The following is a 14,344-nucleotide window of genomic DNA, read 5'->3' as shown; positions in this document are numbered from 1 at the left end:
ATAGTGAGACCTTGTCATTAAAAAAAAGGAGTACTATATTTCATACCTGACTGTTGTTGATAGTTTTTCCTACATGACCTCTGCACTAGTTAACCCATCACCAAATGACTTAGCATTTAATTATTCGTGTGTATTTGTGTGTGTGTGTGTGTGTGTGTGTGTGTTGCTGGGGATTAGGACTGAGATTGAACCTAGGACCTCATACACCTATATTGTGCTGTCTCATGTGTTACTTGTCACCCCAATTAAATTGGAAGTCTTACAGATATTTTTTTCTCAAATGCCTTGTACCTTAGGTACATGAATGTATGACTGATACCACAGAAAAAAAATGGTACAAGTGACATCATCACCACCTCCTCCAGGTAGCTGTTTCCATCTCTATCACCAGCTTTGGCGAAAGATTTTCAATGGAGTTTTCTTTAAATGTCAGTAGGGTGGTTCCTTTGGTTTACTCTTGTGTATTGATTCTTTGAAGGCCATCTGAGTAGCACCTCATGGGGTCAGCTCATTTACCAAATATTTTGAAACTAATGATAGGCCTAAGATGCTATGTATGCCTAATGTATTATAAATGTTAAAAATTCACCTCCTCAAAGGGCTTGGGTTTGAATTTCAGCTGTGTGATCAGAGCCAGTTATTTATTCAGTTTCAATAGCAATGCAGTGGAGATAATCATAGTACCTTGTGGAGTTCGTGTAAAACAAGAAAATAAATACAAAGAACTTAGAATGGCACATGACACTTAGTACATGACAGGTGTCAACAACACCCCAAACTAAACACATTTATTAAACCACAAGGCAGAACAATTGAGCTGTCTGAGGCTGATGGCCTTATTTAAAATATATGCTTCATGTAAGGAAGCCTAGAAAATTTTACTTGATTAGCTATGACCCTCCTCACCTAACAATTTCTTTTCTTCTTTTTTTCCTTCTTCCTTCCTTTTTTCCTTTCTCTGTCTTTCCTTCCTTTCATTTTTCTTTTTTCCTTTTCTTCCTCTTTTTTCATTCCTTTGTTCCTTCCAATCCCCAACAGTTACTAAAAGATGACTTTAATACTTTTTTGGGGGGGTACTGGGGATCGAACTCTGGACCTTGTGCTTGCGAGGCAGGTGGTGGCATTTTTTTTTTTTTTTTTTTTTTTTTGGTACTGGGGATCGAACTCTGGACCTTGTGCTTGCGAGGCAGGTGGTGGCATTTTTTTTTTTTTTTTTTTTTTTGTGAGGGAAGAGAAATGATGCAAACTAGCATATAAGTAAAGTATCTTACAACCCTGGGACATTTGAGACACCAAGGGTGCTGTTTTAGATAAGCCAGACCACTATAGGAGAGAGAAGAAAAATGTGAGGAAGATAATTTGAATCTCCCAACACTGCACTTCAGAAAGGCAGACATCTGAACATCTAAACTGCTGAAGGATGCATGTTGCCTTGTTTGCTTCCCAGAATGTGGAAATAGGGAGGAGTAATAGACAGACGATGCTGGTCCCTTCTAGGGGGTGTTTCTGAGTTCACACATCATCCAAATAGAACCTCCAGGTAGCGGAAAAGGAGTAATAGTTCACAATGCACAAACATCAGTACAAACTGAAGAAACCCAAATCTTTTACCTATTTTAGCCATTATTGTGAATAAAGCTTCAGCTTTTTTAATATTAAGGTATTAAGATTTGGCACCTTGTACTTTACATTACCATAAATTCAAGTCAACTAGAAAACCAGGATAAAAAGATACATAGAGGAAATTTTCTGGTTGTATCTGTGTAAAGTGTAGATATATATGCCTTTCTTTTTAAAATAATCATTGCTTTTAGATAGATGAGAAACATTGCAAATTCAAGAATAAAATACTAGTATGTAAAGCAGGAACACAGTGTAGTATCGCTGCCTTCTGGAACATGGTCAAATTCCCAAATTAGTCAATTAAGCTATGAATTGTACAGTACATATTTCTATAGAAGATATGGAATGTAAGGTCCAGGAGGGGAAGCAAAAAGGATAAAGACAGGATATGTATATGTACCAATTCCCCAGGAAGAATGTGTTTATTTTGCATTACAAACATTAATTAAAAAGTTTAAGGTGCAGGTATCTAGTGTCTAAGTGGTTAAAATCAGGATTCAGTTAAACATATGAACATTATTTTCCCTCCCAAAGACCACTAAGAGAATTTCAGCATTAGCACAGGCCATTTTTTGTTTGGTGTGATAACTGAAGATGAAAATACTACTGTTAATTTGTAACATGTGAGACATTTAACAAGTGACTAAAATAAAACCCATCATGGTTTTGGAGACAGAATAAGTAAGGAAATAAATATTTGTTTGTTTGTTTTGCAGTGCTAGAGATTTAAGTCAGGGCCTTGTGCTTGGTAAGCAATTGATCTACTGCTGAACTGTATCCCCGGCCCTTTTTAATTTTTTTAAAAATTTTTCACATTTATTTGAGGCAGGGTCTTGCTATGGCATCAAACTCATGATTCGCCTTCCTCAGCCTCTTGAGTGCTGAAACTACAGATGTGCACCACCACATCTGGCTAGAAGTATTGGTTTTAGCTGACAGGTTTTTTGTTTTCTTGATATCCTTAGCATTTTGTTTGTGATCAATTACCATGAAAATAAACCTGGGTTTGACTTCTATTATGTTTGATTACATGTGTTTAACTTTACTGTGCAAACCAGTATTCACCTTGAGATGACAATATTCTGAGTCACCTATGGAAAATGTCCAGTATACCCAGGATGGCATACAGAAGTTCTAAGTAGACCTTTTCTCTAGATAGTGCAGCTGTCAGCTTGGTATCTCATTACTTATGTCTTGTAGATGGTTAGAGTTAGCAAACTGTGCAGTTGTGTTTGTGTGTGGCACAGGCGTGTATGTTTTCTCAGGAATGTATTTGAGAGCAACAGATGATCCCAAAGGGCAAGGGAGTGTTATTTTTAGACACAGTTACATCAAAGTAATGATCTGAGTCTAGGAGATTTCTCTGTAGTTTGGAAAGAGGGTGGAGAAATTCATAACAATAGAGGGTCCTTATTGGAGGAACATTGATTTATTGGTTAATGATGGTAGCAACAATTACTGTTCTGTCAGTGCCTTTACAAAAGCATGTGCGCATTATTTTGCAAGTGAGGAAAGAGGCTTAGAGAAATGAGGCAACCTACGTGAAGATGTGTAGACAGTGATCGGCAGGGCTAAAATTTACCTCAGGTCTGCCTATATTGCCAATTGGCTTTCTTTACTACCACAATAAACCTATTCAGTAAAATTTCAGGAAAGAGAGCTATAGACAGGGTACACTGGCATATCTGTATTCCCAGTTACTCACAGGAGGCTGAGGCAAGAGAGAATCCTGGGTTTGAGGCCAGCCTCGCCAATACAGCAAGATCCTATTTTAAAGAAGAAAGAAAAGATGGATATATGTACAGCTTTGGCAACAAGTCCATTTGTGTGTCTAAGGAAATGATAGGAGACGACATTAAGAAGCACTTAACTGAATATGTGCCAGGCACTAACCTAACCACTTTAAATGGGTTATTGCCTCAAACACCTTCAGTAGCCCATGAGATGGGCACTATTACTATGTGCAAATGAAGAAACTGAGCGCTCAGGTGGTTGAATCTGCTGGCTAGGACCCTCATGGGTTCTCAGGAAGTAAATATTCTGAAGTGCAAATAATATTTTGATGGCTTTAGAGACATCAGATCTGGATTCAGCTTTCTTTTTAAAAAAAATTTAAATGTATTTTTATTAGTACATTTTTGCAGTATATAGTGATTCCGTTCATTGTGGGGAGTTGGTACATGTGCATAACACATCTCAATTCTTTTGACTTCCCCTTTCCTTCTCTGTCTTCTCCCTTTCCTTCATCTTTAAATCCCTTCCCTGTTTGCAAAAGATCTATCTCTTATTCCTTTGCTTACTAGCACTATAGCCTTAGCTGAGATTCTTCACTTCTGCAAGATTCACTTTGCCAGCAGAGATAGTGATACCCATCTGATCAGGTATAACGGAAAATTAAATGAAGTGTACTCTGATATGTGCATGGGAAAGATACCTTACTGCTAATACTGGCTTTATTAATATTAGTAAATGAAATTTAATATTAATATTGTTGCCATTCGTCATAGAGGCTTTCAAAATTTTTTGAAATCTCAGAATTTCCATGAATTTATCTTGCCTTGACTGGAAATCTTCCTGGGTTGCATTTCAATACGTCCAGTCTATTCTGACATCACCTCCTCACAGGAAGTTTCCCTAATGCCCTGTAGAACAAGGCATGTGTCTTATATCATAAGTCTTAATCTCGTCACATTCATAGATTTCTCCCATGCACCTGACACCAAGTGCAGCCTGCCCTGTCTGAGAATGATGTTGGCAATTTAGTGAATAAAAAGACTGTGAATTTATTTGACAGTTAATTTAGTGTCAGGACAGTTATTTTTTTAAAAATTATTTTTAAAAAAGGAAGTGTCCTCCTTTGATCTTGACTAATGTCTCAGACCTTGAGTCAGAGAGGTAGGCGCTTTTATTTTTAATTAATTAATTAATTAATTATTTTTTTTTTTGTACCAGGGATCGAACTCGGGTTTTTATGCTTGTGAGGCAGGCAGTGGCACCACTGAGCTAAATCCCCAGCCAAGCACTTTGGTGTTTTAAGAAACATGAACTGCCAGGGGTGGTGGCTCACGCCTGTAATCCTAGCACTTGGGAGGCTGAGACAGGAGGATCGCTATGAGTTCGAGACCAGCCTGGACTACACAGTGAGTTCCAGGTCAGTCTCAACTACACAGTGAGACCCTCTCTCAGAAAACCAACCAACCAACCAACCAACCAACCAACCAACCAAACAAACAAAACCAACATGAACTGAACAAGATTTTAGAACAGTTGTATTTATGTAGGGTCATCTTTTGTAACCTATTCTCCAGAGATTGAAAATGACCCTGCAATCTTTATTGTGGCTGAGGACGAGTTGAATATTTCTGGGTGCTCTTTGTCCTTAGCATTAGAATGTGGCTTCCTGGTGCTCCTGGCCTTGAACCTATGCTTAACCGCAGGCCATAAGGATTTCAGATAGAGACTCAGGACAGATTGGAACCTCTGTAAGCTGTGGCCAACCAGTGCCAGTTACTTGGTATTCTTTGGAATTTCTGGACAACTTTCTTACTGTCTAGGGCAAGTAGTCCAGGGATGAAAGATGAAAGATTGACTTAGTTGACTTAAAGTCTGATAAGAGTCTGCAGTATAGTAAGGTTTCCAGCTAAATGTAAGCACTGGATAAATTTTACCTATTGTTATTGGTGGTAGGGTTAGATTTCTTCTTTATATTGCATCAAAATCTGCCTTCCCATAACTCTCTACCTTTTTCCTTATTAATACAATGTATCTAATCCATCTTCTACGTGATAGGTCCTTGGATATTTAAAGATAACCATGATTTTTACCTCTTCTTCTAGATCCTACCATCTGAAGAACTGAAACCTATCTTATCTTCCAGATTTCACCTATGTAATTCAGTGTCTTATATTGGCAAATATTAAAGTGAGACTGGAGAAGAGCTTCTTGGGATCATTGTAAAGGGAATCAAGGAAGTGCTATCCTGGGAGTCTTGAACTCTCAGATAAAATGAATCCCATGAGACCCTTTGTGCTAGACTTGAGAAGTAATATTTGATTTTGTGCAACTCCAAGCTGGAAAATAACCTAAAGCTAGTTGCCTGGCTTGATTTTACTCAGATGCCATTGCATTTCCAGAAGTCACCAAACTTTGCACATGTGAGTCAGGACCTGAACTTTAGTGAATTTTTATTATTCATACTTCCCTTTCTACCTGTTTTAAATTTTTATTTATTTATTTATAGACAAGATCTCACTATATTGACAAGGCTGTCCTGGAACTCTTGATCCTTCTGCCTCAACCTCCCGAGTAGCTGGAATTAAAGACACGTACCACCATACCCAGTCCCAACTACCTGTGTTTGATGCCAAAAAACTTAAAATGATATGTATTTTGGATGTTATATGCAAGAAGACAATATGTTTTGACAAGGAGATAATCATATCTTCTTACCTTTTATGGCCAGTCCTTTTCCTTTGTGAAAAATTAGTAGTATGAGAAAGGGTCCAATTGTGACTTATTCATAATATTTCAGTGACACTTTAGAATATTGGCAGGGGTACCATCATTAATTATGACAGAACCACAGGCATAGACTGGGATTGTATTAGGCAAACCAGATGCCCAATGGTATACTACACCCAGCTTATATGGGTCTGGGAGCTGATTGTACACTTCTTCATTACTCTGCATTAATTGTTCCTGCTTTGTCCTTTCAAATATTAATGATGGATATATTTATACCGTGGAAACAGGCAAACACTGTAAAATTGGGGCATTATTTTCAGAGGGCCAGTTAAATGGGTTTTTTTGTTGTTGTTTTTGTTTTTGGTACCGGGGTTCAAACTCAGGTCCTTGCGCTTGTGAGGAAGCTTGTTAAGTGTTTTTATAAGTGTTTTTTCAGCAACTGAAGCACAATTTATAGAAAAGGCTTGGAGAAAAAATCCTAGAGAATGTTGATCATGCCAGTTGAATTGTTGAAGTATTTGAGGTAGAGGACTGGAAGAAAGGTCAAGAGCATTGTCCTTTGCTACAAAATTAGAAGTTAGATGAAGGATCTTTATTCTTAAGAAAGTATACTGCACAAGTATTTGCAGTTCTACTATGGCATAAGAGTAGGATTTCTTTAAATGTTTCTCACAACGTTGTCTGCCTCCCTTTTACCCTTGTAAATTCCTACTCCAGATATAGTTGTGCTCAAGGCTTGATTACCGGATTGGTAGACCAAGCAGGTGTTAGATGCTCATGCATGCAGTAAGGGAACCAAGGAAAGATGAAGAGAGCACTGTGTGTGTTTTTATGCATATAAATATCTGCACATATATACACCAAAGTATTAATCACAGGAAAATCGTAACTTTGGACTTATATACATTTATTTCACAATTCACTGTTTTTATTTTTGAATGACTTGAATTATTATTTTTGCAGTACTGGTGATTGAACCCAGGATCTTCACACTGAGCTGTATTCCCAGTTCTTTTTTTTTTTTTGTTAAGTTTATTGGTACATTTAAAGCAAGTAATACAGTTACATTTACCATTGGGATCTTGTACCCTTACATGATACGTCTTGGTTCTTATTTATCCCCAACCCCCCTACCCTCCCTTTACCTGCTTCACTCTTCCCTATTTACAAAGATCTTGTTTCCATTTTTTCCTTTCCCTTATTTCCTTTCCCCACCCCTTCCCACTTCCTCTTTAGCCATTTTCTTCCTGTTTCACACTATCAGTTATACCATTTGAACCTTATTTACGCTTTTAGTTTTTCACACCAGAGAAACTATTCGGTATTTACTCGTTTGTCCAGTTTATTTCAATTAAGAGTATAACTTCAGTGTGCCTCCATTTACCTATTAATGTCTCTAGTTTCTCACTCTTATGGCTGAGTCGTACTCCATTTTATAAAAAAACCACATCTTCTTTATCCAGTCACCAGTTGATGGCCATTTGGGCTGTTTCCAAGTTTTAGCTATTACAAACTGCACCTCTATAAACATGGTGCACATATTTCACTGTGGTATGATTCCTTTAATTCTTTTGGAAAAATACTCGGCACAGGGATAGCTGGGCCAGTTCTTTTATTTTTTATTTTGAGTCAAGATCTCCCTAAGTTGCCAAGTTGCACAAGCTAGGCTTGAACTTTGGATCCTTCTGCCTCAGCTTCCCAGAGTGCTGGTATTACAGACATGCACAATAGTACCTGACTTATATATTTCTTGAATGGCTAAAAAGTGTCAGACTTTGCTGTGCCATTGAAAGCTCTAAAAGGTTCACCATCACTGTTATAGGGCAATGTGAATTTTATTCCTTCTTCCCAGACTATCCTTTTTAATCACGAGGCCTTGTAAACTAGAATATAAGTGCCAAGGAGGCACAAGCCTGTTTACCACAGTGCCTCACCCTTTCTAGGAAAAATAAATACACATTCAATTGGTTAATAAGATTGTAGTCGGTGTCACATTATTTGAGGCAGGTGCTTATGACCTTGTCTCTATTATAGCTTGCACTGCATGTGAGCAGTGTGCATATCTGTCTTCAAACCCCCTGCCAACCCAGGTTGACTTTACATACCAGACTTTCAGATACAAAGCTAAAATAAATAATCAAAGTCCATTTCTGGTGGACCTGTTGTTCTGCCGAATGATGCCACCTAGCAATGCTTTTCTCTCTGAAGTCACTTTAATTAACTACTGCCTGGCGTTAAATTGTAGGTAGCATCCCTAGAGTATACAAGCATGCTCTGGTGGCTTGTCAGGACAAATATATAAACCTCTTGGTGGCTTAAAGTGGTATTTGCTTAAGCAGGTAATGAGATTACCATCTTGAGTCCCAGCACAGGGAATTAAGAGGCTGCAGGAGCCATTCCTGGTTGATGCTGTGATCAACTCTGGTTGCTGAAGTGGTCACACTGAAGATAGTCACACAAGTGTGTGGCAGCTGTGTCCAGTAGCACAGCTGGGCGTGGTCAAAACTGTGAAATCCTTGTCATCCAAGGACTGTATTTCTTCTGAAGAAGGTGATACAATTAAAGCTGAAGACGATATGGGGGGGGTGATATTTATCTTCTGTTGCCACTAGATGGGCAGAACTGGCAGCTTCTTGGTAAGAAATGGGGATAATTATCATAGCTGTCTGTGATTGTATTTTCCTCACACCTTTTCCAGATAACCTGAGAACATTACCATGGAATAGGAACCACATTTCTTTGCCTTTGTTTTTTCTTTTGAGATCATCTCTCTATGTGTTACCTAGGTTGGCCTTGGTCACTGTCCTCCTGCTTCAGCCTCCAAAATTGCTGGGATTCCAGGTTTGCACCCTGCTTGAGGACCAAATTTCATCTGCCTGCTCTTTTCCCTTCTTAAGACCTGCAGCAGTAATGCAGGGCCCAACCAAAAAGGAACTGGGGAGAAGATAAGGTCCCTGGAAGGACATTATCTTGTGGAGAGGCTACATGACCTGGGAAAGAAGCTGCACTCTGCTTTTTAACAAATGCCTCAGGTGGTTTTTATGGTTAGGCAAATTTGAGAAATCGTGTGGTTGAACGTGGGGCTAATCATTTTTTTAAATAAATACAATTAAAACTTTGACTTTCAAATTTAGTTTTACTAAGTACTAAAGTTGAAGTTGCCTTAAGGACTTGTGGAAGGCACAGGAGGAAAAAGGTTTTTTTAATCTCAGGGATTTAACATCTTGCCCCTGATCCCCCCACCCTAGTTCTGAGCTAAGAATACATTTACTGCTGCTACCAGAGTGGCACCTAGCTTCCTTTGCTCTTACAGAAGATTTTTTTTTTTCAGATCTCCACTCTAAAACATAGCTTTCACGTTGGTGTTTCTGCTTATTTTAATTTCCTGTGGCTGTCTCCATCAAGGTTGTCATGTGGATTGCATATCAAAGAATGTCTGTCAGCCTGACCTAAACACGTGCATGCTGTTGGCAGAGCTGACTTTGTGGAGAACTGCATGCTTACCTTTGAAATGGCAGTTACTGAAAGAGATGAGACAGTCAATGAAATTTAATTGTAAGTGCACTTCTTTACCGCAGGCATGGAATTTCAGTCACGCATGGGATGATACCTAGAACTCCAATGCTATATTTAAAATTTGAACCAGCAGCACTCAAATTATTAATTGTCCATAAATAGCTGCATTAACAAGCAGTTAGATGTGTTCGGGGAATGGTGTACAGTATCTGCAGCATCATTGCCGTGGCTCTCAGCAGAGCTCTGGCATCGTAGTTGCAAGCAAGGGCAATTCATTCAAACTCATATTTTTTTTCCTTTTAAGATGTAGTCCAACTATTTATTTGGATTCAACTACCATAGAAGTTCTGAACTTGACCAATGAGAATTATAGGTGTTCCTCTAGGTGCTTGCCTGGTAATCTGTATTTTTTTTTTAATTTTAATGTTTTGCTGAATTAGTGGTTGAACCCAGCGCCTTGTGTGTGTGAGGCAAATACTCTGTCACACTCACTGATCTCTATCTCCGGCTCCACAAGCTCTTTTTAACAAGTACCATAGGTGGTTTTTATGATTAGGTGAATTTGGAAAACCACGTGGTTGAACATGGCCAGTAATTTTTAGTATAATTCAAACTTTGGTTTTCAAATTTAGTTATGCTAAGTACTGAAATTGAAGTGTCCTCAAGGAAGTGTGATTGTAAATAAATCATAGAGACCTGGTTCAAATTGCAAATACAATGTAGATTCTAGTATGGCATCATTGTTAGTTCTGTGCTGAAGTTGGGTGTGGAACAAAAGGTAGAGGCCAACTTTCATGGACCTTGGGCACTTTTGCCTTGGGGATCCCCTTCTTCCAAAAAATAAAAATAAAAATAATATTTATGGTTATGTTGGTATAAAGATAAATGTATTAATGTTACCTATGACTACATTTTCTTCAACCTGACAGTTTCTTTTCCTTTAATTTTAAAATAAAATAAAAGTATTTTCATAGATAGAAATATTATAGGTCCTGCACACCATATGTACTTTTCCTGACATAGAAGATGGCCCTGAGTGGCAGTGATGAAATTAAAGATTCCACTGCTGTATGTGCCTGATGTAACATTTCTACTTGCCTCAGATTTCTGAGAGCAATTCTTCCTCTTCCTTCCGTCTTGCATATGAGAATATGATAGGCCCTTTGTTCCTGCCCTTGTCTGGGGGAGAGGGAGAAAGCTAATCAGAAGCTGAAGCTGTCCCAAGAGGAAAAGGGTTATTGTCACCAGGCTGTGTAGACTTTTCCACAGTGGTTCTTTCCCACTAACGTGCAAATGCTCCTTGACTATGTTTTGAATTGTGAAGTTTAATGTGTAGCATTTGTCTTGACAGTAGTGTAGGAAGGTGCTATGGCTTGGATATGATTAATCCCCATCCAAACCCATGTTGAAATTTGATTTTCAGTGTGGTAAGAGATGGGCCTTGTGAGGTGATTAGGTCACGGAGGTACTGCCCTCATGAATGGATTAATACTTTTCACACAGCCTGGGTTATTTCTCTAAGACTGTATCATTTCTTATGCGGACAAGCTAACCTGGCACCATATCTCCTTCATACCCTCTCCTTCCGCATGTTCCTGCTCTCTTCTTCCCTTCTCTGCCTTGCTCTGATGCAGCCCGAAGCCCTCACCAAGAAGTTGAGCAGAGTTGCTGCTGCCATGCTGTTGGTCTTCCCCATGTCTAGACTCATGAACTGAAATAAACCTTTTTCCTTTATTTTGTGACAGCAACAGAAAATAGACTAAGATAATAGGCAAATCAGGCCTTCTCCCATCCTAGATTCCTACCTGGAAGAACCTTTATGATATCAAGTGTCTCATTTGTTGAACCTTGCTTTTGAGTGTCAGGCCTGCCTTCCTTCCTTCCTTCCTTCCTTCCTTCCTTCCTTCCTTCCTTCCTTCCTCCCTTCCCTCCCTTCCTCTCCCCTCCCTTTCCCTCTTTCCCTCTTTTTCTTTCTTTCTCTTCTCTCTGTCTCTCTCTCTTCTCTCTCTCTCTCTCTCTCTCTCTCTCTCTCTCTCTCTCTCTCTCTCTCTTTCTTTCTTTCTTCCTTTCTGGGTGATGGTGGTACTGGGGATTGAACCCATGGTCTCCTGCATGATAGGAAAGAATTGTAAAAGTAAAAGCAGCAAATAAATACACAAAAAAATGTTCACTATCACTTGTCATTTGAGAGATGTAGATGAAAACAACACAAAGATTCCATCTCACCCTAGAAAGAATTGCTCCTATCAAGAAATCAACCAATAACAAATGTTGGCGGGACTGTGAGAAAAAGGAATTACACTACCAGCCTCCTTTCCTAAGATTCTTGATGGATTTTGATAACAGTTTCATATGGTAGATATGGGTAGGGAGTACATCAGAAGAAAGGTAACAGATGATTTAGGGAATCTTCATGCTGTTTTCCATGGACAAACCATAGATCTACCTGCACATTGAAGCACAGTTCAATTTCTGAAATATTTCTGAATGAACACTAATCATTGAGAAACTTTTGGTTACAGTGACAGATAACTCCACTCAGACCACGCTACTAAGAGAAAAATTTATTGGCTCATGAAACTGAAAGTGCTTTCTGATATTTATTGTGATTAACTTTGGACAATTTCTCAATCTTTCTAAGTCTCAATTTTCATAATTATAAACAGAATGTTAAATTTGACCTTGACCTGAGGTTTCTTCTTTTTTGAATTTTTTCATTGAGTTTATTGGTACATTTTAGGTATACAGTACAGTTACATTCATCATTGGGATCTTGTACCTTTACATAACAGATCTTGGTTCTCATTTTGCCCCATACCCCTGCCCTCCCTTTACAAAGACTTTATTTCCCTTTTTTCCTTTTCTTATATTTTTTCTTTTCCCTTATTTCCTTTCCCCTACCCTTCCCACTTTCCCTACCCCTTTAGCCCTTTTCTTCCTATTTTACATTATCAGTTATACAATTTGATTCTTACTTGCACTTTTAGTTTTTCACAACAGAGAAATTATTCAGTATTTACACATATGTGTCCTATTTATTTCACTTAAGAATATGGCTTCAATATGCACCCATTTTCCTATGAATGGCTCTATTTTCTCATTCTTTATGGCCAAGTAGTACTCCATTTTATAGAAAAACCACATCTTCTTATATCCAGTCCTCAAGTGGTGGGCAACTGAGCTGCTTCCAAGTTTTAGCTATTACATACTGTGCCACTATAAATATGGGTGCACATATATCATTGTGGTATGATTCTTTTAATTCTTTTGGAAAGATACCCAGCAGAGGGATAGCTGGTTCAAATGAAACCTCCTTCTAGTTCTTTGAAGTATCTCCATATTGATTTCCACAGCAGTTGCACTAGTCTGCAACCCACCAACAATGGAGAAGGGTTCCTTTTTCTCACAGTCCCGCCAACATTTGTTATTGGTTGATTTCTTGATAGGAGCAATTCTTTCTGGGGTGAGGTGGAATCTCAGTATTGTTTTCATCTACATTTCTCAAATGACAAGTGATAGTGAACATTTTTTTCTGTATTTATTTGCTGCTTTTACTTCCTTGTCTGAGAAATGTCTGTTCATTTCAGATGCCCATTTTTGAATCAGGTATTTATAGTCAGGGGTCTTGACTTTTTTGAGTTCTTTATATATTCTAGATAATAGTCTTCTGTCTGAGGAGTAGCTGGTAAAATTTTTTCCCACATTATAGGTTTTCTCTTCACACTGTTGGTGATTTCTTTCGCAATGCAGACACTTTTTAATAAAATGAAATTCCAGGTATTGATTTTTTGTGCTAGTTCCCATCCTACTGAGGATTTATTCATAAAGTCTTTTCCTGTACCAGTGTCTTCAAGACTTCTGCCTAACTTATCTTCTAGCAAGTTTAGTGTTCCTGTTTTAATATTTAGATCTTTAATCCACTTCAATTTTAGTTTCATTCATGGTGAAAGATAAGGGTCTAGTTTTAATCTTTGGCAGGTTGGAACCTAGTTTTTCCAGCACAGTTTATTAAAGAGGCTGTCTTTTCTCCAGTGAGGATGGTTGGCTCCTTTGTCAAAGATGAGGTAGCTGAGTATATCTGGAGTTGTTTTGTATCTTCCAAACTATTCCACTGATGCTCAGGACATTTTCTTTGCCAGTCCATGCTGTTTTTATCACAGTGGCTTTGTAGTATAGTTTTAATTTGGGGATTGTGATACTAACTGTTATGTCTCAGTTTCCCCGAATTGCTTTTGCAATTCTAGGTCTCTTCTGGTTCCAAATGAATTTTTAGATTATTTTTTCTAGTTCTGTGACATATACTGTTTGGATTTCAAATGTGATTGCATTGACTCTATATAGCAGTTTTGGTAGTATGGCCAGTTTCACTATGTTGACTCTTCCTGCTGAGGAGCAGGGAATATCTTTCCATTTTCTTAATTCCTCTTTAATCTCTTTTTTCAGAGTGCTGTAGTTTTCAGTGTAGAGGTCTTTTGCTTCCTTCATTAGATTGATTCGTAGATACTTCATTTTTTTAGTTGCTATTGTGAAAGGAATTGTTTCCCTAATTTCTCTCTCAGTGAGTTTGTTTTTTGTGTACAGGGAGACTATCGATTTTTGAGTGTTGACCTTGTATACAGCTACTCTGCTGAAAGTGTCAATTAAGTCTATAAGTCTTTTGGCAGAGTATCATATCCTCAGCAAATAATGACAGTTTAAGTTCTTCCTTTCCTGTCTTTATTGTTTTATTCTTTCTCATAAC

At 38.2% G+C, this 14,344-nt stretch overlaps 1 protein-coding gene across 2 annotated transcripts in view; it reads left to right on the top strand.

The window, feature by feature from the left end:
* Pank1 (pantothenate kinase 1) overlaps positions 1-14,344 on the top strand; it is a 60,372-nt gene that overhangs the window by 3,261 nt on the left and 42,767 nt on the right. The window contains exon 2 of one of the 2 annotated variants that reach the window (XM_010632120.2): positions 297-365. The exons of the other annotated variant lie outside the window; for it this stretch is intronic. Coding sequence (XP_010630422.1) covers positions 332-365 — 34 coding nt within the window. The 5' untranslated portion in view covers positions 297-331. The remainder of the gene's footprint in view (positions 1-296; positions 366-14,344) is intronic. 2 annotated transcript variants of the gene reach the window in all.

Source organism: Fukomys damarensis, unplaced genomic scaffold, assembly GCF_012274545.1.
Source record: "Fukomys damarensis isolate Sample0158 unplaced genomic scaffold, DMR_v1.0_HiC HiC_scaffold_20, whole genome shotgun sequence".
In the NCBI taxonomy this organism is placed as follows: Eukaryota; Metazoa; Chordata; class Mammalia; order Rodentia; family Bathyergidae; genus Fukomys; species Fukomys damarensis.
The sequence above is the reverse complement of the archived record's forward strand: the minus strand, read 5'-3'. Positions and strand labels throughout refer to the sequence as shown.